The 23,704-nt window shown below is 42.5% G+C and overlaps 2 protein-coding genes across 3 annotated transcripts; both read right to left on the reverse strand.

Moving 5' to 3' along the window:
* Positions 1-9: 9 nt before the first annotated feature.
* Positions 10-15,737, reverse strand: znf106a (zinc finger protein 106a). The gene is made up of 21 exons (XM_088312953.1): positions 15,626-15,737; positions 14,317-14,396; positions 14,119-14,180; positions 11,391-11,585; positions 8,217-9,836; positions 7,732-8,134; positions 7,587-7,656; positions 7,268-7,425; positions 7,136-7,196; positions 6,005-6,905; positions 5,479-5,516; positions 5,268-5,383; positions 5,070-5,204; positions 4,108-4,224; positions 3,824-4,015; positions 3,665-3,727; positions 3,025-3,144; positions 2,851-2,922; positions 2,689-2,760; positions 1,610-1,753; positions 10-1,535 (listed from the first exon to the last, which is right to left on the reverse strand). Exons 2-21 carry the CDS (start codon positions 14,368-14,370, stop codon positions 1,482-1,484), a joined length of 4,647 nt encoding a protein of 1,548 aa, XP_088169079.1. The 5' UTR covers positions 14,371-14,396; positions 15,626-15,737; the 3' UTR covers positions 10-1,481.
* Positions 15,738-16,327: 590 nt separating this feature from the next.
* On the reverse strand, positions 16,328-22,381 carry pacc1 (proton activated chloride channel 1). Of its 2 annotated transcripts, none has more exons than XM_088305131.1 (8): positions 22,116-22,381; positions 21,348-21,450; positions 21,026-21,235; positions 20,447-20,601; positions 20,240-20,376; positions 19,790-19,931; positions 18,826-18,933; positions 16,328-17,508 (listed from the first exon to the last, which is right to left on the reverse strand). In XM_088305131.1, exons 1-8 carry the CDS (start codon positions 22,143-22,145, stop codon positions 17,347-17,349), a joined length of 1,047 nt encoding a protein of 348 aa, XP_088161257.1. In that variant the 5' UTR covers positions 22,146-22,381; the 3' UTR covers positions 16,328-17,346. The 2 variants fall into 2 exon arrangements, with proteins under 2 accessions (XP_088161257.1, XP_088161246.1); XM_088305120.1 differs by having other exon boundaries at positions 20,240-20,379.
* Positions 22,382-23,704: the final 1,323 nt, after the last annotated feature.

Raw genomic sequence — 23,704 nt, forward strand, 5'->3', positions numbered from 1 at the left:
GACTGTCTATAGTGTTGCATATTTTTCATTTTTAATAAATGTCTTTGATTGCACGGTAAAAAAAAAAAAACAGTCAGGTAACATTGAAGAAGTTTAAGCAAAGTCAGTGTTGCCAGGCCGGAGGTGAACGCCGTGATTTGCTTCCTTTCGACTTCGGCTGAAAACGTTGTATAGAACATACGCCGGCGAGGGCGAGTTGAGGTTAAAAAATTAATCGTGACATTATTATTATTATTATTATTATTATTATTATAAAACCCGGACTTTCATTAGTAAGAGAAGCGTTGATAGGGGGTATGGCATGGGAGATAATCTCCAATTTCTTTCTACTGCTCCATCAAAGACCTCCTTCTACACGTAACTCGTCACCTCCTCATGTTACCAAACCGCTAATATATTAATAAGTTGGAAGTAAGAAAAATACAATGCTGTATTCCTTCAGTATTGATAAGAAAACAGCCAGAATCCAATTATAAAATCAGCTAAAAAAAATGTCACAACTTCTGAGCTATCCTTTTTGGCTCCTGTTGCCGTCTCGAGACGGTCACACGCACTTTCATGCCATCACCTTTCATTTTCACCGCAAAAAAAAAATGACAAACGGCCACACGACACTGCACCAAAATCCTTCGAATGTCTTCAAAAAAAAAAAAAAAAAAAAACCTTGAGCAACAGCCCCCTCCAAAAAAAAACCAAAAAAAAAAACACCTTTAATGAAATAAAGATACCACATAATAAATATAGCAATAAAGTTTTACAAACAGGCTAGTAGCCATGTCATAAAACAATTAGAAAGTAAACAATGGCTAGTGCCATTTATTCATAGCTAAGCATTGGAGCTAAATACAGAGATTTTTTTTTTTCTGGGCAAGATGGATGTTGCTTCTTTTCCTAGGATTTATAGGTGGCGATTATTTAAGATGGCTGACTCTGTGTCAAAAGATTTATAGGTTTACTAAAGCTTTTTAAACTGTTAAAAGTACTTAAAAAACATTGTGAAGTGTAAACAAAATAATAATAAAAAAAAAAAAAAAAAAGCTTTGTTCGGCTAACAAGACAGTCCGTCCTGTTGTACACTTAAAAGGAATAACAGCTGCTCTTTTTTTTCTTCTCAACTCAAATGTAAAGAAAAAAATAAATCAAATCAAAAGATGAAGGGGTTGCTCACAAAGACACGTCACAACAACTACAAGAACAAAAATTCCCATGCCATACAGCTCGGCCGTAGGACTCAAAAGCACGGCGTTCGCTCTCGCGGCGGCGCTGACGTTTCCTTGGCAAAACAAAAAGAAAGGTCTTCGTTTTTGGTCAGTGTAAAAAGACGCAAGGCGGCGGCGGCATGTGAAGATGTCGCCGCCGCCGCCGCGCTCTTCAGGGACGTAGAGAAAAAAAAAAAAAACGGACAGGGAGACACTTGAACGTTGGATTCCAACATGGAACGCAAAGGTCCCAAACTTCCGCCCAATATGGGAGACGGGAACTCAAGGCTCCGGTTGGGCCTCGTCAGCGTGCTTCTGCACGTGTGCGAGCATCGCCTGAACAGACAGAGCAGAGCCGCGCTCGCCACATATTCCGCCGAGGGCTATTGACGAAAATGAGAAGCACTTACCTGCTTGGAGCCGTTGCGAGTGCCAAAAAACTCCTGGCAATCCTTCCAGCGGCACCGGAGCGTCGGCTGGTTGGCGGCGTGGTCAGCGGCCACGTGCTGCTGCAAGTGCGCCATGACACCGAAAACCAGCGAGCAGCCATGCCACTGCGGGCACGGAAAAAAAACAGCTTTAACCAGCACCCTTTAAGATAAAAAATTCAAATCGTCCCCAAAAGCCACCGTTGAAGCTACATCAAATTCAGCAGGGATGTCTATCATGAACAGAACCCCCCCCCCCCCCCAAAAAAAGGGGGCGAAAAGACACAGCAAGACCGTTAGGATTGAAGGAGCCATTTTGGTCCAGGTGCACTTCTAAAAAAAATTAGGCACGTCATCATGAATAGACCCACAAAAAAAGTACTCAAGAACCCAGGCCTGAAAATATAGCTAGTCGGCCATTTTGTTTTGACGTGGCCATTTTAGCACAGTAAAAAGTGCTAGTATAAAAATAAAAAAGTACAGCTGTACCTTGATAACGAGACAGTCAGCGGAATAAAAAATGAAAACAACTCACAAGAAGCATGGAGGAGACGCTAAGATGTAACTAACGACAGGTAAAAGGCCAATCTGTGTTGGGGGGGTCACTTACTAGGCCACGCCTCTTAAATGGACACATGAATACTACAATATGTCTGTGTAACCTTTGGCCTAATTACACTTTATTTTATAACAGTTATTCCCTTACATAAATTTAGGACCAACTTCAAAAAGTTCCCCACGTTTTGTAAATGTTCCAACATTTTTTTAAATGCCAATTTATTTTGGGGGTTTTAGACTATTTACAATTAATTAATTATTACTGATCACGTTACTAAGAATTTTGAAAGTTAGATTTTAATACATTTTGATGTAAGTTAACGCCGTGTTTTTAGATTCACTGATTTTGTTTTTAAGCTTTTTTAAGGATCCACATGATTGTTAATGCATCTTTATGCCGGCCAGCATACTGCTTTACTTCACTTTTTGACTTTACAGAACCCCTTTAGGGGACAAATTAGCGGGAAAATCCCACCCCAAAAAAAAAAAAATTATAAATATACCCTGCAGTGGTAGTTTTGTGTCAGGTTGAGCTGGACGGCCTGCACGGTGCCGTCGTAGCAGCCAGTGTAAATCTGGAAAAAAGGGAAAAAAAAAAAAAAAAAAAAAAAGGTTACCAAAACGTCTTCCGTCCAACAACACCGACCGAGCATGTTACGACTCACCTTGCTCTGGTGCACCGCCATGCTCGTCACCATGTCCGAATGTCCGGTGTACACCTGCAGCTGCTCCCGAGACTGCAGAGGTTCAGAAAGCAAGAAAAATAAATAAATAAATAAAATCAGTCGGCGGGGGACATGAGGGATCCGTGAAAACGGACGATCGAACATCAGCCGCACCTGTAAATCGTAGACTCGGACCTGCTTGTCAAGGCAGGCGGTCACCATCACCTTCCCCACGACCGTCACCACGGTAACGGCGTGACTGTGGCCCTTGTAGACGCGCAGCAGCTCGCCGCTCTAAACGGAAAATGTTGGTGACATACGACTAATTGATCGTAGAGCTTCAAATGAAATTGCTAAATCTTAAAAGGGGATTTTAAGTGTTTTTCTTTCCATTCACAAAAAGGAAAAGCTGATGACAATCACTTTTTTTTTTTTTTGCTTTAAGGATTTGCTTTATTTCTCCTGATCATAATGTCCATTTTTTACGGAAAAAAATAATCCGTAATAAATTATCATTCTCAAATGTGCAAAAAAAATTAACGATGCAAGCAGCGATGAATCCTGACAATGACCAACAAACTTTGTCGCCATGCTCCGCCCACATTAGAAGCCACTGGCAAAAAAAAAAAAAAAAGGCGTGACAATTTAGGTCCGCCATCTGACTAAAATGCTTACAGCAAATAATAAATGGGCTTTCCCTTGAATAGCGCTTTTGCACCTTTGAGCTACTCAAAGCTCTTCAAAACTCTTTCCTCATTCACATCCTGATGACGCAACACCAGGACACCATAAAATCATCTGAAAGAGGACTCACATGGATGTTGTGTGCAAAGACACACTGGTCACTGGAGCCGCTGAACACCAAATCGTTCACAACCTGAAAGCACATACATTCAGGTTGATTTTTTTTTTTTACAAGCATCGGCCTGAACATCGCCGCGGCCTTTGCGGGAAGGGCCGGCGCCCGGCGGACCTTCATGCAGAGGATGGTCTTGGTGTGTCCCTCCAGCGTGCGCAGCAGCAATCCGGTTTTGGCGTCGCGCACGCTGATGGTGCTGTCGTAGGAGCCCACCAGCAGGATGCGCCGTGCACCCTCCTGCGACGAGGCCAGGCAGCTGACGGCCCGTGGGGCGTGGCATTCAAACACGTCATGTTGTTTATTGGTCTGTGGCAGAGGTGAAGTTGAGTTTGAGTACAGGAAGAGGTACTAATAGGAAAAGTGGTACTTCGTTACTGCCCGCCACTGACGTTACTCACCGTAAGATCAAAGGTAACCACGGTGCCGTTTGCCAGACCGGCGTACAAAAACTTCCATCGGTTGTGCAGACAAAGGACCCGATCTGCCAGATTGAACTGCTGCTCTAATTCCTGCGTCTGCAAGCAAGTACACAAGCGCCCACACCAAACATTTAAATAGCTGACAGCCTGGTGGAGGGCAAACAGTTTTAAAATGTCTGTTTAAATATTCAAAGGACTGGTGGAAATTATGGCTCCCAGTTTTGCTGTAGACAGTAAATAGTCAATTTGTCAGGCATCTGTCTGGACACCTATTTCCATTACTTCTTACTAGAGAGTATTTTCATGTGTAAATGTCAGACTATAAAATATGATGAATGAAAAATGTCATGAATAAATTCAACAAAAGTAAAACAGATAAAATTTATTGCAAAATATAATAATAAAATAAAATATTTTGTGGCATTAAAGAGTGTGTGTTTCATACCTGGATGTTTGCTACCTAAATTCTCAATAGTCTTTTTGTGCAGGCATTTGTAAGGACACCTATGACCCCTAGTTTGTTATGAGAGACATTCTAAACAAGATATTAAAACAGGCGTGGGCAAACTACGGCCCGGGGGCCCCATGCGGCCCGTTAAATGTTTTAATCCGGCCCGCCAAACTTGAAAAAAAATTAAATGAATAAACCTTGTTAATGTTTTATTTTCTAAATACTGTAGTGTGTCAAAGACAAATATTTTGTAATGCATTTGTTCACTATCATTTAAAATTAAATGTATTTTTTTTTTCTCAGATGAGGTGAGGATACCAAAACACTCCACCCATCTGCTCCTGGTCCGGCCCCTCTGTCAAATTTAAGAACCCACCGTTGCCCGCCAATCAAAAAGTTTGCCCACCCCTACATTAAAATGTTTACATGCTTCAGTCAGTATAATAAAAAAAAAGAAATGGGCCAGTCATGTAGTCTTCATTCATCTTACCTTAAGACTATAGCAGCGTATGGTCTGGTCGCTTGAACCCGAGTACAAGCGGCGCGGCAGGCAAGGGGCGGCCGAGACTAGCAGGCAGCTCACTTTGGACGTGTGTCCGGAAAAGACGGCAACACACTTGCGAGTCTGCGAGAGGCGGAAGATAGAAGGTTATTTGCATTCCATGCTAGAGATTGCGTCAGGACCCACCATCAGGTCAAACGCTTTGACGGTGCGGTCTCCTGAGCACGTGTAGAGAAGTCCGTTGTGGATCTGCATGCCATTCACCGCCTCCTGGTGGCCCTCAAAGAACCCAGTTGACGTGTCTGCCCAAAAAAAACAAAAAAAAAACGCATTCTAATTTCCAAGAGGGCAAGAAGATGCAAATGATAAAAATCTGCTCAGTGCAAAATAAACTTACAAGAAGGGCTCCATGTTATAGTTGGAAAAGAAAATTCACTGGAGAAAAAAAGCAGAGGACAACAGTTTGAATTATGTCAGGATGTCATGAAAGGCCGCATGCAACGACCCAATTCAGGCCAAATTCTCATAATGACCAATAAATTTCACCCACTTTACACAGCATAGGCAAAAAAAATAAGTTTTGCAATATTAATGTTGCCCATGTGGAGGCGTACATCTTTAAAAAAACACCAGAAAAGCATTGAAATGATAAACAGGCCATTCCAAAAGTTTTTTTATAGCCAAAATTGAAATTTTAAACTAAAATGGCAGACTTCCTGCGTCATTTAAGCAGACTTCTTCGAGACGTTTTGGTGGGTCTTCACATGCCAACCAAATTTCAGGTTGCTAAGTGGGGGCTGAATTTTTGTTGCAATTCTACAAGGCCGCTGCCAACAGCAACATGACAACAGGTCCTCAAAACAAATCTTCAAAAAGTCTGGTTGCTAAGGCCAAGTTAAAAAAAGGCTTTGTAAAGACTTCACCTCTCGGATGATTTACAGATGTCCATGTCGCTGGTGGAGGTGACCTCATTGCAGGCCAGGCTCGGCTGCTCGCTTCTGGACGGCTCCGGGAGGTGAGCAGCAGGAAAGAATGACGTGGTCCCGTGGGGCTCCTCAAGGGTTGCGCCAGTCTCCATCGTCTCCGCCACTTCCTGTTTGAGAGGCTTGACGTCTTCCACTATCTTCACGTCGCCCCCTCGTGGTAGCGAGGAGGTGCTGACCTGAGTGCTGCCGCTGCCACTGCTGGCCCTCCTCTGCTGTCGGAGCCACCTGGGTCTGGAGGCCTCGGCGTCCAACTCGGTGTCACTGCTCTCCGGCAGCGCGTTGCCGTGAGCCTTTTCCAACACTTTCCTCTTCTTCAGCTTCCTCACCCGCTTGCCGCCGCTCAACTCCGAGGGCGAAGCGGGTGAAGCGTTTGGCGCGCGGGGTGTCTCGAAAGCCGGCGAGTGCGATCGATCGGCGAGGTTGCCCGTCTCGGTGCTCCCCCTGCTGGCCAACAACGGCTTCACGTCATCTTTGGAGTCAGCGAGGGGGGTGGCTTGAATGGCTTTATCGGTAGAATCCAACAATCCCGATAGACTGCAGGCGTCGCCTTCAGCTTTACGCAAGGGCTTAGACTTTATTTCCGCATTTGCTGTTGGCTTGGGGCATGTTGCGCTCTCCAAAATGTCTGAGTCGCAGCTGACGTGCACGGGGGATGCGGGTTCCTGCTTGATGGTTATGGTACCGGAGAACGACGGCGGTGGCGAAGAGCTCCGAGCAGGAGCTGCAGTGCTCGCAGGAGAGCACAACGGAGCCACAGAAGCCGGTTCTTTTTCCGCTGGGCCCATCTTCTCTTGTTTCAGTCGGATCTGTGGTACTTCTGCCACTTCCGTGGTCTTGGCTTGAAAAAAGGAAAAGGAAAAAAAGCTTAAATATGAGTTGTGAAGTACAGCGTTGCCCAGCTGTTCCGATTTAAGCAATCATGTGTTTTTTGGAGAAAACAGGCAATTTAAGATTAGAGCACCGTAATGTTTTACTGGAAGGCTAGAACGGATTAATGACATTTCCATTCATTTCAATGGGGGAATATGATTTGAGATACAAATATTTTGCTGAGAAGTCAACACGAACCTTGCATCCCTTTTAATAACTCAATTCGTTTTGCTCTGAGCGTGCTCATCTCCGCGGTAATCTGAAAAAGAAAAAAAAAAGAATATTCAAAAGCGTGCAAAAATAATCATGGCTGCTTATTGTAATGTCTACCTGCTGTTTGACCACCATGGCTCTCTGAACCTCCATGTAGGCGGCCTCCAGTGCCGCCCGCGCTTGGGCTAGTTGTGTTTCCGCCGTGTGTAGCGAGCGACTGAGTTCCTCCTCCCGCAACGACACGGCGAGAAGCTGGTCGATCTGTAAGCGATCCGCTTCAAATACAAACAAGAAAGGCACTTATGTTTTGTGGGAAGAATGCACTTAAAAGTAATATTTAATGTAGGTTATACATTTTTTTTTTTTTTTTTTTTCAAACCGGGAGTTTCACCCCAATTTCTTGTATTCGGAATAAATGTCCCAAAAATTCACAAACTTGGTTTGGATTTGGTCTTTCTTCTTTTGCTGTCTTGTTCCACACCTGAAGCCTCCTGGCTCAGAAAATCCTAAAAAAAAACAACAAAAAAAACTTCATGACACCTTTTTATGGGTCGCATTCCACTAAAATCTCCAGAACTCACGCCGGGTGTTCTTCGCCTCTTCGCTGTTCCCTGTCCGTCCATCTGCTTGACTCCGACGCTGTTCTCCTCAATCTTGCAATCCGCTCTCTGAAGAGCCTTGGCCTTCTCCGACATCAGCTGATCTGCTCGCTTTTGAGCTTCCTCCACAGCGAGGTTCAGAATCTGCTCCGCGTCCGATCGGCTGCCGCTCTCCTTGGCGACCGAGGACCTCCGCGGCGTCTCGTTGGATTGTAGGAGCGAGTGCTCAGACGCCGGAGCCAGGCTGCTCTCGGAGAGGGAGCGCTTGCGGGAAGTGGAGGGAGGAGAGATCTCCATCAGTGACTCCCAAGGGAAGTTCTCCAGCATGGCCATGTCTTCCTCCTCTTGGCTCAGGTCTCCATTTGGTACCATTTCAATCCCGAACCTGGAGGGAGGGAGACACCGAGTAGTTGTGAGACTTCAGAAAAATTTAGAGAGTGAAAGAGCTGCAGGGTTAGGTGAGTTACCTGGGCATTCCTTTCCCCTTGTCCTGCTTCTTGCGCACCTCCTGGTACACCTGCTCCCAGTTGACTTTCCGCCGAGACCCGGAGGAGCTGATGAGCTGCCGCACGGTCGGCTTGAGTCCAAAGTCCTTTTCGCTGTCGGTCCGCCGAGACTCGCTCAGGTTGCGGACGCGCCTGGCGCTGTGGAGGTTGGGTTCGTGGCTGCCCGGCTTGGTCTTGGTGCTGATGTGCTTGGTCAGGTCGCGCTTCAGGACGGGAGGCAGGTCGAGTTTGGACAAGCCGGACGCCTTGGGGGAAGCTTTGTCCGAACCGGAGGCCTCGCCCTTGGAATTCTGATCTTCTTCCGCTTCTTTTGCGTCTTCGTCGAGAGGCGGAGAGGCCAGAGCATCCTCCGGGTTCTCTGGGCCGTCGTGTTTAGAGGCTGCGGGACACGACTTCTTAGCGGTGGACGTGCTGACCTGCAGGGACTGGAGGCTCTCAGAAGAGGACGCGGAGAGCTTTTCTTTGGACGCGCAAGATGTTGGCGTGCTTAATTTTGGCTTTGCCGCATTCTGCTGCCAGTTGTTATCCGTGTTCGCTGTAATCGGAACCTGCACCGGACACTTGGGCGGCTCCGTTGCGGTGGTGTGTTGGGGCGTTTCTAGTCGGCTGTCCAAAGAGCTCCTCCTTTCAGGCCGGGTCAAGGACTTCCTGGTGGTTTCTGTTTGCTTTGGCGCTTGTCGCGATGGCCCGTCAGGAGGGGTTCTAATTCCTTGAGGTTTTGGAGGCACTTTGGCTTGACTGTTGGAGGGACCATCTTTGATCCGCTCCAAGTTTTTACTTTTAAGTGTCTCCTTCCGGTCCTTGGCAGTGGAGGTGAATGCTTCTGCTGCTTTTTCCTGGCTTTTCGGCCCTTTTGGTTGTTCTGCTTGTTTGGATGCGGAGTCCTTGCTAGGTAGCGAGTCAACTGTCTTGCCGACGGAATATGGAGACCATCGGCTGGTCTTGTCCAGCGTTGGATTGCTGGCAAAGCTCGGTTTGCCATGCGGCTCCCGGTTGGCTGTCGGCACACCCTTGCCTCGGGGCCCTGCGCTGTCATCAGACCTGTTTTGGAGGTTGCTTACAGGACTGGCAAAAAACTGTGGTGGCGGCGGGTACATTGGAGAGGAGTTGTTGTAGCTCATCGGGCGAGTATTCGGTGGGAACTGGGAAATGTTATTCCTGCCGTACATACCGTAGCTGCTGCCTTGGTTACTGAGCCAGGGCAGTCGACTGGGGTTGCAAAATGGACCATCCCGGGAGCCCAAAGCACCATCCTGCGAATAGCAGCGCCCGCCTTGGAAGTCACCGGACCCCCACCTCTGGAAATTGGGGGGTGGCTGAGCGTGCCAGGTGGCGCTCTTTCCTCGCACGTTGTTTGTGTTGCCGTTTAAGGAGGGCGACGCTGCTCTGAAGTTTCTGTGCTGGCCGCTTCGCCAGTCGTAATGGGGATGGTTCCAAGAGAAACCGTACGGCAAAGGCTGAGAACCTCTGTTCGGCTGGTAGCGTTCCTTGGCATCCTTTATTCTCTGCTGGATCTCCCTTTTCTTTGCTTCGGCCGCCTCCTGGGCCAGCTTAGCAGCAGCCGCCGCCTCTTTTTCTTTGCTGAGGATGCAGACCGGATGGTATAATATAGTCAAAGGAAAAACATACAAAATGACACAGACGACTATCAGGGCCGAAATTCGATTATCGGCATCAGCCCTTTTTTTTTTTTAAACATGCAAGCTCTCTCTCTCTCTCTCTCATAGTATCGGAAGTTCCTTTAGGCCATTTAGGTCATCATCTCTATGACTCGTTGTCCTGAGTGTAAGGTACCAATTGAGGATGGAGGAGAGTTGAGTGACAAGTTGACACCCGACACTCACAGTCACCCCCATTAGCGGTGTGTCCCACCTGAATGAGTTCTGAGTGAAAGCAACAAGAGAATAAATGCCAGTTCTACAATTATCAAATGCGTCAATTTGGCAGAAAGATGGTGCGAAAGGGGCCTTAAAAAAAGATCACTCCCGGCAGTAAATCCCGCTTCTGTTTTTGGCTGCACACGTGAAATTGGAGTGTGGCCCAGATTGGACTGAGGCAGCTGCTGAAAGAAGCCTGTGAGTGCTCATGATAAGAATGTGACTATAGATAGCAGGCGAAAAACACTGTTCACAGGCTTTACAGTCAGATTCAAAAATAGCAACCACATACAGTACCGGTATTAAGTATTAGCATTTTATTCAAGGTAAAGATTATGGAATAATTTAATTTAGCTGTTGTGTTAAGGGAAAATTTGTTTTAACTAGAGCAGAGGTAACAGATGGCCTTAGTGCAACGCAGTAGCTAAATTAGGGGTGGGGCGCTGTTCTGAGGATATTTTATCCATCATATCATGATAAAGCAATCACGCATTAATCCATTCATTAATTATTATTATTTATTGTAATTTATCATTTGTTTCTCACATTTTGCCTTGCACCTGATTGCAGTGACGACAGTGACCTCTACTGCCCCAAGTGGTGAGTATAGGAAGTGATACCGCACATCTTTCTGATCTGTTTTTTTTTTTTTTTTTTTTTGCACGCAGAAGCTAGGCAACATCTTTATTCAGATCACGTTCAAATTTGGTGTGTTTGCAACTATGCTTGATATCCTAACCTGGGTGGAAAACTGCACATCTAACATTTTTCCCTGGTAGATTCCACAGAGTTCAAAAGACATTTGAGCTTGCCTTATCATCGTAACGTGATTCATTTTTAGAGCGACTTTTATGGTGACTATGCAGCAGGGGCGGGCAAAGTATGACGCGCCGGGGCACGTACAGCCCACTCAAATCTTTGATTTTGCATTTGAATTATAAAACCTTTTTTATTTTATTAAATAATTTTGGACAAAAAAAATCAAAATAAGAATGATATAATTTATCATTTAAATTACCTATGTTACATCCAAATGAATTTTTTTTGTACCAAATCTACAAATGACCTGGCACATCGTTTCATTTTAGAACTCAAAAGGTTTGCCCCTCCTGGCACACGATGTCATAAACAACTTGGGGATACATTTCCGTCATTTATATATAAACAACACATTTCTAGTTTTACTAGAAAGCCAAAAGCTAAAAAAAAAAAAAAAAAAAAAAAAAAAACAACAACGAAAAAATATACAATATCTTACCGTATCTCTTCTTTCCTCTTGTGAATGAGCTCCACCAGCGTCTGGTCAAAGTAATCCTCGTCACGGTGGACGGCGCCAGGGGTCGTCTTCTCCCTCTCCACGTTTTGCTTGTGCGAGGGACTGGAGATGTGGCCGGCATAGTCTGTCAGGCTCACCAGCGACACCTTACACACCCGGCAATCGTGGCCGCAATCCCTATCAGGGAGGAGAGGCGACAAAGGGCGCTCAATGCTTCCTTCGGGCATGGTGGCAGCGTTCTGATGAGCTTCTTTGACGTCTTGGGAGAGGAGAGTACTCAACAATCCCTTGTTTTCTTAACTTATCACCAAATGTTCTATTTGTTGCAGATCAGGAGGTCACTAACTTAAAATTTCCATGTCAAAACGTTTAAAAAAATAAAAAGTATCTTCCTGATCCATGAAGTGAGTAGTTCCCTAGTGGGTCATTAATGGCAAGCAAGCAGGAGCAGGCGGAAGCAGCCGGGCCCGGGCGGCGCGCTAATGGAGCTTGCCGGCCACGCAGCTCAGGGACGCTCGGCTTAGTGTTGGGTCATGATGGCGCCCGCTGCACTGTGAGACCTCGCTCAGGCGGCTGTTTTGGAAGTATCCAAATGCCCCCCCCCCCTGCCCCCTTGCGAGCCACCTCCCACCACCGTGTGTCCTCTTCATCCTGCTGACCAATCGCAAGCAGCGTAACCAGAGCTGGCAGCTGCTGGCCACCTTTGACTCCCTAACCTCACCCAAATATGTCACCTTGCGCTTTTTTGGGGGCCGTTTTCTCACCCCTCGAGCACGTTTCCGCTGTGGTTCTCAATTTTTGTCACCCTGGGACACACAATTTCATCACTGACACTAAGTTGTGACCCACTTTCATACAAGTCAGGAACAATTGAGTAATGTATTGGTCAAAGATTTGAAAACATACACTACTTGTAAGAAGTTCTATTAGGGCAGTGCTTCTCAATTATTTTCTGTTACGCCCCCCCCCTAGCAAAAAGAAAACAATTCGCGCCCCCCGCTCCCCCATTCTCCGCCACAACTATAAATATCATTTTTGTTGCAAAACAAACCTACACCGTAGACTTAATACGCACAATGGGCGACGAGAGTGCCACTGCCAACTACTGGAGAGGATGTGCAATTACACATAGTACGGCGGGAAAAAAGCAGGTTTCCCAGGTTCACACGTGCCCTGGGGGGGGAATTTTTTTTTTGTGCTGATTTTCTGATCAAAAAATTAATCATACTGGATTTATGTTTGTGCATTGTCCGCACTGTAATTTGAAATAACATCCTGTTTTTGAATAACTTAAGAAAAAAAATTCCATCCATTTCACCGATTAATCGAAAAAAAATATTAACGGATTAATCGAGATCTAAAATAATATTTGGTTGTAGCCCTAATTGTCTTGTAAAGAAAATGACTGCACAAACAAATAGAGGATTCAGCACCAACTACAGCGACATAACCTAACTTTGTGCACAAGTCACTCACCGACGCTAACCTACTGGGTTAGCTGGGTCATCGTTAAGAGTAAATATTTACATTGAAAACCATCCCATAAGCGGTCCGTGGCCCACTTTTGGGTCCTGACTCTCGAGTTGAGCATCATCACTTTTGGTGAACTTTGGTCTTATCACTTTTTATCAGCCTGGACTGACGGGTAAAAATATTTCACATTGACGCCTGGCATACTTTTATCAAAGAGTCACGAGCCAGCCAGCTGCCTTCTAGCGGGTATCCGGCAAGCTTGTGTCTAAATATACGTGTCACAGTTGGAACAGCTGCAAAGTCTGTTTGAGCCCTGACCGGCACGTGCCCGTACGCGAATGTGCTACACGGTGACCCACATAAAATAAAACTTAAAAAGATCTTTTTAAATGGATTAAAAACAAAGATAATTTTGTACAATTTTACTCCGAATGATTCATATACTGTAGAGGGGCAAGTATTAACCACCATTAACAACTATTAACCTCAAATTGAATTAGTTAATCAACAGCTATATTTTGATATTTAAAAAGAAAATTCACCCAAAAAAAAAAAAAAAAATTCAATTCATCGTTTCTGGAGAAATTCAATTCAAATTGTCCAAATCCTCTGAATTAAAGCTTCTCAATGGGAAATTTTCTCAGATGTGTAGTCCACAATGAAAGCAGAGTGATTTTTTTTTGTGTGTTTAAAGGAAATAAGACATTCAGAAACAGTTACTTTTACTTTTGAAAACAATTATCAGAATAATTATTTTTGCCTATTTCTTCACATCCTCCAGACCAAACCAGTAACAACATAATCAATATTAGTGTTTTTTCTGCACTGTTAATTCGAAAGGATGATGGGTTTTTTTTTAAATAAAGAGATAGACAGTGTTTTCCTTATCAGATTGGATTTATAAAAAAAAAATATTTACAGATTAATTCTTTTTTAAAATAAACATTAGCTGAAGCCCCAGACGTAATGCAGTCATAATCAGATCATTAAGTTTAAGATGCGATTCCTTCCCAGTTATGATTTGATTCACTCCGATTAAAACAATGTGAATGCAATTTATTCTGTTTATGATTTTTTGTCAAAAATGAAATGAAATTACAACTATGATGTGCTCGCACCAACCATGATACAATTAACTCTAGTTACAATATAATTCATTCCAATTCCGAGCACATTGCCAGCTAATGTTTGGCAAAAAAAAAAAACCGCTCTTGCAGCATGTTTCCAGTTGACTTACCGCCCTTTGAGTTTCTCCAACTCGCGATGGTGCAGCATGCTTCTCATGTGCTCGTCCATCTCCTACGGATAGACGAAATAAAAATATAGTTGACAACTCATCGCCGCATTGTGCCTATGGCCCCTGAACAATCAGCTGTAGTTATAGAATGTGCAGATTTAAAATTGAGTGACAAAGTATCGTTGGCAACTGAATTACCTTCTTGGAGACGTGGACCGTCTCGCAGAGGATGCACTTCCTGTCTCTCGTCATCTTGACTGAAGCAAATTTGCCTGTGACTGACAACACAGAGAAAAGGGAATATTGTACATTTACAGTGTTACCTTGACAAATGACTGTATAAGCTTGACTGGCCCATTGAATTCAAGCTACATAAAATAAATAAATAAATAATTAAAAATCATACAATAACAAATGAACGGCATACACAGCCTAAACTAATCAAATCTAATCAAAAGAAATTCATGTTTTTTAAATATGCCTTTGAATTGAAAAATAGATTTTAATAGAAAATCATGTCTCCGTTGTAAAAATAAAGGGGAAGTCAAGTCAAATATGTTCTTTGCAAAATAACAGGTTCCCGTCGTTACCTGAGCAACCGTGATGTAATTTTTAGTCAACAGCAAGTGGCAAAAATCTCCACCCAAGAGATGAATAAAAACGGCTGGATTTTGCTGCTTAATTCAGATTTCACAAATGCAATATTAATCAGAATGCTGTGTTATTAGTGGAAAGGACATTTCTGACTAAATTTCATCTTTGGACTCTGAAGGTCTAACTTATTGTAAAACAATCAAATGCTCTGCTTGTAATTTATATATTTTCTGTTTATGCCAAATATTGCCAAACCATTTTTTTGTTTTCGAGTACTCGTGAGATTATCTTGCTTTTCTTTTGTAATTTATGTGCCTTGGCTCACTTAACGTTGGGAAACCCTGGCCTACGTAATAACGTGACGTTTGGTGACGTCACAGTATCCATGTTTAAAGAGGGCAAGGAGGGAAACTAAACCCTTACAAACGTTGTTTCCTTTTCACTTTAGGAATGGAAAAAATACAAATGTTTTTGCTTAAACGTTCGAATTTGGATGAATTCCTTCCTATGACTTTATTTAGACAAAGTGGATAGTTAACATGAGCCAAAGCGCATATTGGTCGTCACCTCCTTCTCATATAGTTATTTGTTTGTTAGCATACCTTATGCTAACTGCATTATTTTAGTGACCAAACGCTTGACGCGTCCTCACGAAATACACACAAAAAGGACATGAATGAACCCAGCAAGTTACCCGATCATTTGCGGTCATTATGAAACAAACAAAGTCCTACGTAACATAATATTTGTAACAGTGGGCAAAACTGGGCTAGCAGCCACCTAGCATGTTAGCCACCGTAACTAAGGTAACGCCAGGATTTCTTGAACGCAACCGTGGTCGTATGGCGACGGAACGCAACTACATCGAACCGTTCTCGAACATTCGAATCGTAAAAGATGGTTCGTTTGCTACCTTTATAACATTCACGAGTGTCCGCGGCTCCACATTTTGTCCTCCATCGCGATCCCAGTTAACAACATCCTCCACCCGCGAAGAACGAACGAGCCACCGCCGTGCAGCACGGCGACGGATGCAACGTTCAAGTACACCGCTGCCCAGTGGGAAAGAAAAGAATCTCAAATTTGCATAAATCCGGAGTAAATTCATGTCATATTTTGTGATTTAGTTAATCTGCATAAAAATAAGTAAAATGTGTCTTAATTTGTGAAATTCCGTTTGAAAATGCGGAAATGTTCAAGTTGGAAATAGAACCGAAGGCTTAGATGAGAAATATTATGATTTTTGGGGAAAATGTGGAATAGCCAACTAAAAAAAGGGATTAGTTGGATTATGTGAAAATTGTAAAATGTACATGTGAAACGCGGAAAGAGGCAGTAAATATGCAAAATATTTTTGTGCAAAAATGTGTAATTTTTAAGAAAATTTGACAAATTCGAAAGACGGAGTTCTCAAAATGTTATTGTCATTAAATGTTATAATTAAATTGGAATGGTTTTAATCAGATTAGATGTGTGGAGGGATTAGAAAAGTGTGAATTTGGTTTATGATTGCCTGAATGATCTGATTATTCACCTTGTGGAATGGTTCGAATTACTTTCAGGAGTATGAGCGGAGAAAAAAAGCGATGGAATAATACAAAACTGTAGTCTCAAGTTTAGACATACAAAGATATTTTATCCACACATAATTTTAAAAACATGAGCTATGAACACATCATTTCATAAAATCACCAACACATAAATTCAAGTCATTTAAATCAAATTAAACAACAGCAGGACTACTTAAGGCTTCTTTTAACACAACAAAATTGAATTGCAGTAAAAACAAATGCGAACGATTCCCTGTTAGCCATTTAAAGATGGCAATTGGCGATTAGTACGGAGCTACGGAGCCCCTTAGGGGACATGGAAGAGAAAAAAAAATAATTTGCGTTCCCTCGCAAAATCTTTGCGTTCCCTTGCAAAGATTGCGTTCCCTTGCAAAGTTTGCGAGGGAATGCAAAGTAGTTTTTTTCGAGTGAATGTTTATTTATTAATTTTTTTAATGCGCGTTTATGTACTTCCGGGTCAGTTTGACTACCCTTGCCTCGAATGCGCTGCTGTTCAAGAGACAACAGTACGTTGGAGGCGGCACTAATCATGGAGGAGGGCTTGGAACTGTCATACACTTATTTGAAAACCGTGCTTAATATCCAGAACTGATTTTATTTCAAGACAATTTCAAAGTAAAATTCAATTAAACTCGCCCACGGGTGAACACACTCCATCTTTGCTGCGTTTGTTTACACGGAAGATGACCCGGAAGTACATAAACGCGCATTAAAAAAAATAAACATTCACTCGAAAACAAAACAAAACAACTTTGCGTTCCCTCGCAAAGTTTGCGAGGGAACACAATTTTTTTTTTTTTTCTCTTCCGTGTCCCCTAAGGGGCTCCGTACTAATGTTCACAGGTCGCATACACTGGAATGTTTCTGTAACGGATCTGAAATGTTTGACTGTGAGAAAAACATCTTACTGCTTAGGACAAAAATGTAACGAGAGGTGAAATTCATCTTGGTTTGAAATGTTACAACGACCAAAAGAAACGCAGCTCTTGAGTCCGATTTGCAGACCCGACTACGTTTTTTTTCTCTTTTTTTTTTTAGATATTTTCACCATTGTCCACATTGTTCAATTTAGGATGCCCTGTTGGCGGGCTTTGTTCCTTAGATGGCGCTTTCGCATTCTGATGATCCACTGGACGGTCAGCTTGGCGAAGTTGGCCGCCTTGAAGAGAGCCATGAAGACGCCGCAGAGAATCGCCGCCGATGACCACGGGTTTGCCGTCACGATCTGTTTGAATTCCAAGAAAAAGAAAATATTTTGTTTCCACGGAGGAGTATGTTTCAATTCAGCTTCATTTAGGAATTGGCCAATTCATCGGAAAAATGGAAAAAATGCACACAAATTTCCCAAGTGCTCAAATACTCACAACACCCCTAAAAAATGTGTCTCTTCTCCTTGTAAAATATGTACGTATATATAAATGAGTAATAAAGTCTTATTTTGGCGGCATCTGTATCACATTGGTGCTCAGCAACTGTGTAGAACCAAAGGGGAGGAGCTTCTCAACAATGATTGATTATTAATTGTTAGCATGTCAATGCCTTGTTTTCTATGGTATGAGAATTAGCAGTTGTTAGCATTAAGCTAGCAGGGATATTCTTCAGGCAAATGTTTTCTATTGTACGAGAATTAGCAGTTGTTAGCATTAAGCTAGCAGGGATAGTCTTCAGGCAAATGTTTTCTATTGTATGAGAATTAGCAGTTGTTAGCATTAAACTAGCAAGGATAGTCTTCAGGCAAATGTTTTCTATTGTACGAGAATTAGCAGTTGTTAGCATTAAGCTAGCAGGGATATTCTTCAGGCAAATGTTTTCTATTGTACGAGAATTAGCAGTTGTTAGCATTAAGCTAGCAGGGATAGTCTTCAGGCAAATGTTTTCTATTGTATGAGAATTAGCAGTTGTTAGCATTAAGCTAGCAAGGATAGTCTTCAGGCAAATGTTTTCTATTGTACGAGAATTAGCAGTTGTTAGCATTAAGCTAGCAGGGATAGTCTTCAGGCAAATGTTTTCTATTGTACGAGAATTAGCAGTTGTTAGCATTAAGCTAGCAGGGATAGTCTTCAGGCAAATGTTTTCTATTGTACGAGAATTAGCAGTTGTTAGCATTAAGCTAGCAGGGATAGTCTTCAGGCAAATGTTTTCTATTGTACGAGAATTAGCAGTTGTTAGCATTAAGCTAGCAGGGATAGTCTTCAGGCAAATGTTTTCTATTGTACGAGAATTAGCAGTTGTTAGCATTAAGCTAGCAGGGATAGTCTTCAGGCAAATGTTTTCTATTGTACGAGAATTAGCAGTTGTTAGCATTAAGCTAGCAGGGATAGTCTTCACAAGGCAAATGTTTTCTATTGTATGAGAATTAGCAGTTGTTAGCATTAAGCTAGCAGGGATAGTCTTCAGGCAAATTTATTTTGGTTGTTTTAAATATTAAAAATGGAATTGTCTTTGTTTTATTTTTAATTTGAGACTAAACGTCAACTGGAATTGACATTAAACAGTTTTGGAAGAGTGGTGTGTACCATCTCTGTCGGGATTTCGAACGTACCAGTTGGATTTCTTGTATAAAGGGATCGCGCCACTCAAAGACAGCAAAGAAAAGCTCGTTGCTCCTTTCGGTTTCGGGTCTCTTGTCATTGAATTTGACCACGGCGGACTGAAAGACAAATCAGTAATCATCAAGACCACAAAGTGGTAACCGATCAATCTTAGCTCTAGGGTCCAACCAATAAAGAGGTTTTTTTTTGTCTGATTCCGATATTTGGCAGGAAAAAAAATCTGATAACTAATTAATCACCGCATTATTTTAAAAATACATGATGACTAAAATAACTTTTTGGGTGGTCCCTTAATGTTTACAGCAACGCAGATATGAATAAATAGTAGAACATTGCGAGTGTTTTACAATGCCTTACATTTTAGTATTCATTTAATTACATAAGAGAGAGTAATATTCAAATACAAAAACGTGCAACGAAAAAAAAAATCTTCTAAGGCTTGTTTTCCTTAAAGCAGGCGTGGGCAAACTACAGTCCGGGGGGCCACATGCAGATCCGTAAACGTTCCACCGAACTTGAAAAAAATTAAATGAATAAACCTTGTTTATGTTTTATTTTCTAAATAATGTGGTGTGTCAAAGACATATTTTGTTGTAATGCTTTTGTTCACTTTCATTAAAAATTAAATTTATTTTTTTTCTCCGTTGAGGTGAGGTTACCAAAACACTCCATCCATCTGCCCTCCGTCAAATTTTAGAACCCATTGTGGCCCGCCAATCAAAAACCTTGCCCACCCCTGTCTTAAATCATTAACTACCAGAAGTTTATTGAATTGAACGGTGTCAGAGCTCCATCTAGTGGACAAATGAAGCAACGGCATCTCTTAGTGAGTCTAACAGCTGAGGAAATAAATAGGGCTTTATCGGCATTTAATCTGCAAAACTCCGGCCAATTTGGATTCTTTTGAAATGCGCTAGTATCGGTAAATATTATCGTCAGTCGGATCCTACTTACCTCTTGGCGAAACTCCACAGATTGGTCGCTTTTCCCTGATGTCGTGACCAAGGACATCTTGACCCACGTGCGGAAGCCCCCAGAGAAGGTCCATGTGGAGTAGTTTCTCTCACAGTCCCTCATGAACTCAGATTTATTTAAACTGGACAGTCAGATTTTGAAGAATCAGTAATGGGCTAACGTCGCTGTCATTAATTTAATCTGATTGGACGCTGAGTAAGGGCTACGCTCTTTCTCCGATTCTGGGATATCTAAGCTTCGTGTGATTTTTTTTTTTTTTTTTCAATGTTCGGTTTAATGTCATTGGTGTCGGAATTTAAAATAAAAAGACGATGACAGCCTTTGTAGAATTCAGAACCAGTACCTTATTGGTTCAACGTCATTCTAGCACACAAATCATCTAAACAATAATTTGCAATCTGATATTCAACAGTATGAACGCTATCTTACCTGTTGTCCAGGTCGCGGAACTTCGCAAATAGCATGTACGTGATTGCGCTGAAGTCCTCCTCCGTTTCGTTCTGAATGAACTGCATAAAGATCAACTCCTTGTTTCGGACGTCCGACGGTCCTCGCACCACCAGCGCCTTCTTCTGACACACAGCCGCTAACAACGGTTAGCTCGTTTTCGACAACAGCGCCGTAGTCACCACGCACCTTCGTTCGGTTGGTGAAGAGCCCGTCGTAGGTCACCTCCTTGAGGACGCAGTCGCCCTCTTGAGGCTTACCGGGGTCCACTAGGGGCGGGATGTGGTCGTGGTAGTGGTGCCGGCAGCTCAACAGCCGGGCATTGCCGGGATACAGAGCGATGCCTATGACGATGCAGATTAAAAGCTTTTGCAGAACAAGCCATAAAAACCGAGGCAGCCATTTCATCATCTGCGTCATCTTCAAACTCGGGAATCTTAATTCAGCTGGAGGAGCAGGATTTGGATGAAGAAAGCAGGCATGGCACGGAAGTTGAAAAGTAAAAGTCTTAATGTGCACAAATTCAAAGTAAAAACAGAGCAGGGCAGGATTCAGAAGATGACAAGAGTTGGTCTTAGGGATGGGGCAAATGCGACCTTGTTTCAAGGTATCGAGGACTCACGAAGGAGGCCGATACCAGCCACCGATACGTCTTCATTGCCTCAACGCTAAAACTAATTCCATTCATTTGAACAATATGCCAGAACGGAACGAAGACAAATGTGTATTGTCTGAATTGTGGAATATATTGCAACCCTGATAGAGCACCTGGCGGCGAGAATGCGTCCACTTCCTTGTAGGTGACTGACATGACGGGATGGTTGAGCTTCTCCAGGAAGTCAGAGATGGTCTGGTAGGCCAAGAAGGCGGCCACGGCGGTCAGCAGCAGATAGATGAAGATGAGCACCACCGTGAACACGTTCTTCAGGCACGCCTTGCTGACCCGCTTGGACGGCGTGCTGCTTCGACCGTCATCCTCTGAACAAGCGGGGAAAAAAAGCAACTTTTTGACAGTGGACAAAAGAAATAAATATAATGACAAAAAAATAAATAAATCAGCAAGAAAAAGAAAAGTAACAACTCTCTGTACCTGGCGAAACGCTTTCATTGCGCTCCTCGCCGTCATTTTCCACGACATCTCGGAAAAAGTCCGGTGACTGCATTTCTTCACTGCGTTCCTCGTCATCGTTGAACTAAAGCGTCAAACATACTTACTGGATAACAAAGTCAAAGCCCATAAGCTGCATATATTTGAACTAACGGTGGGGCAACACATGTAGATGGAAAACGTCACAAAACTCACACAGATAGCAAAGCCAGTCACAGTGACCCATATTTCCGAAATGAGTTTTTGTCAAGATCAAAAAGCATTTCGGCTTTTTCAGTTTTTCACAACCAATACAATGTCTTGAAAAACTGCTGTGCTCAATCATTTGAAACAGTGAATTTAAACAAAAACGACATTTTTATTTATTTATTTTTTTTAATACTTTTACCATTGGAATGAAAACATTTAGTTGATGACTTGAAAAATATGCTGAGTCCTATTTGCACAGAGTATAAAAGTCAGAGAACATTTTCATTTTTGCGTGTAACAATTGAATAAACACAGACTTACAAACACTTTTTTTTTTTTTAAGTTTTGCCAGTTCGTTCAGTCAGGAAGCTTCTTTTCCTGCACTTGCATGCGGATCACATGACTAGAAGTGTGCAGGATACACTCAAACACGCTCAAGGAATTCCGAAAAGTTGTTAGCCGCACAGACAACTGACGCGTAATAAAACGAATAAGCATATTAGTGCATTTCGTTAAGAGAAACGTATTTTTTAATCAACAATTAGACATAAAGCAACGTACCTCTTGATAAGTTCTGTCCTTTCCGAGCATTCCGTAAACTAACCTCCTAACCGAAACAGCACTTCTGCTGAATGTTTTTCCCCACTCCACCCTTAACTTTTCGTCAACATTTTAAAGCGCAACGGCAGAAAAAGGGGGAAAGAGCGAAGCGCATAAAAAGACGAATTGTTCAAAAGACGATAAAGGACCATTCATGACACGAAGAGACGCAAAAGTATCATTTAAAACAAAGTTCGCGTCTGGGGGTGGCTTCTGCGCCGAGTACAGCCTCGCTGACTGACGTTGACTTCGCGGACCCTGTGGAAAAAATGCAATCCTACTTTAGGGTTAGGTGTAAATTACGATATAAGAGGACAGGCGTGAACCTAAACCTGGTCGTATCGTATTAAAAGGTGGCGACCATATAAAATTTGGTGGACGGGAAATTCTACTTGGGGTTTTATATTAGGCCCATGACAAATTGGACGTCTAGGTATATAAATGGAGCGCGCCTTTGCTAGATAACGTAACGGCGATGTCCGCGCCCATTCCGCTTCAAGACAGGGTGCGTTCGATTTGCTTGCCAACAGGTCCAGACATCACATTAATTACATTTACTCGTAGTTCGTGTGTGCACATGACATATAAACGTTGTCGCTACAAAGTATTTTATAAGCATGTTATACCTACACGGTGGTTATTTAATTCCCCAAACGCCCATGTCACGGCTGCGGCTGAACAAAAAAAACGTAATGTAAAAATAAAAATGCACAGTTTGACCATAATATTGGAAACACGTGGTTAAAATTGAATATGCAATATAAAAAGTTATGATTACAATTTAATGATAAGTATTCGTGTCAAGAGTTTCAATTGAGTTTGAGAGAATTGGTTATGGTGCAAGGAATGAATAATGTATGTTTTAATATAACACACATTGTTAGCACAAAACATTCCAGCTTGGGTTCGAAAGAAAGAAAGTTGGAAAAATCTACTAAAACAGATTTTAATTGAAGTTAATTCAGAGGCACTTTAAATTATGACAAATATGTGCAGACATCAAATAATTCTGGATGGAGACATCTTGTAGTTACATGAGAATATGTACACTTGTTCAGTTTTTTTTTCCAACCTCTTCCTCACAAGAAAGTAATTGAATCACCATAGGGCACAACACTGATGGAATATGTTTCTTTTAAATGAGTTATATTAGTCTTGTGGTATTTGAACTAGGATGTGTTGACTTTTACATCCACTTGGTTATAATTTGTATGTACTGCACTTTGCTTATGCTGCCATTTTTCAAGCATTCCATCGAAAAAATAAATAGTAAGGCTGTATCTAATATTTTCTATTTTATACGGTGACCAAAATTTTTACATGACTTTTTTTTTTTTAAATGTACTTTATGGTACGACTAAAATTGTTGAACCATTTTATCAATAAACAGTATGCTGTGGTTGAACAAGATTTTATGACTTGAGACTTTGCTAAACTCAAGCGATGACGTCTGAAACGTAGTGGGGCCTCAGCTTGACATACATAATTTCTGCAACATTAAATTAGGATTTGCTTGAAACAAAAAAAGTTCAGATTTGAGCGTAATATGA

Source organism: Idiotropiscis lumnitzeri, chromosome 1 (assembly GCF_059441095.1).
Source record: "Idiotropiscis lumnitzeri isolate Australia: NSW breed Sydney's pygmy pipehorse chromosome 1, RoL_Ilum_1.0, whole genome shotgun sequence".
NCBI classification, from domain to species: Eukaryota; Metazoa; Chordata; class Actinopteri; order Syngnathiformes; family Syngnathidae; genus Idiotropiscis; species Idiotropiscis lumnitzeri.

Coding starts and splice junctions, on each gene's coding strand:
- znf106a (XM_088312953.1), bottom strand. CDS start 14,370: ATGACGAGAGACAGGAAGTGCATCCTCTGCGAGACGGTCCACGTCTCC. Junction 6,906..7,135: donor GTTATTAAAAGGGATGCAAG/GTTCGTGTTGAC, acceptor CCTTTTTTCAAG/CCAAGACCACGGAAGTGGCA. Junction 4,016..4,107: donor TGGTTACCTTTGATCTTACG/GTGAGTAACGTC, acceptor CCTCTGCCACAG/ACCAATAAACAACATGACGT.
- pacc1 (XM_088305120.1), bottom strand. CDS start 22,145: ATGCTCGGAAAGGACAGAACTTATCAAGAG. Junction 19,932..20,239: donor TTCCGCGACCTGGACAACAG/GTAAGATAGCGT, acceptor CTGACTGTCCAG/TTTAAATAAATCTGAGTTCA. Junction 18,934..19,789: donor CTGTGGAGTTTCGCCAAGAG/GTAAGTAGGATC, acceptor TTTGTCTTTCAG/TCCGCCGTGGTCAAATTCAA.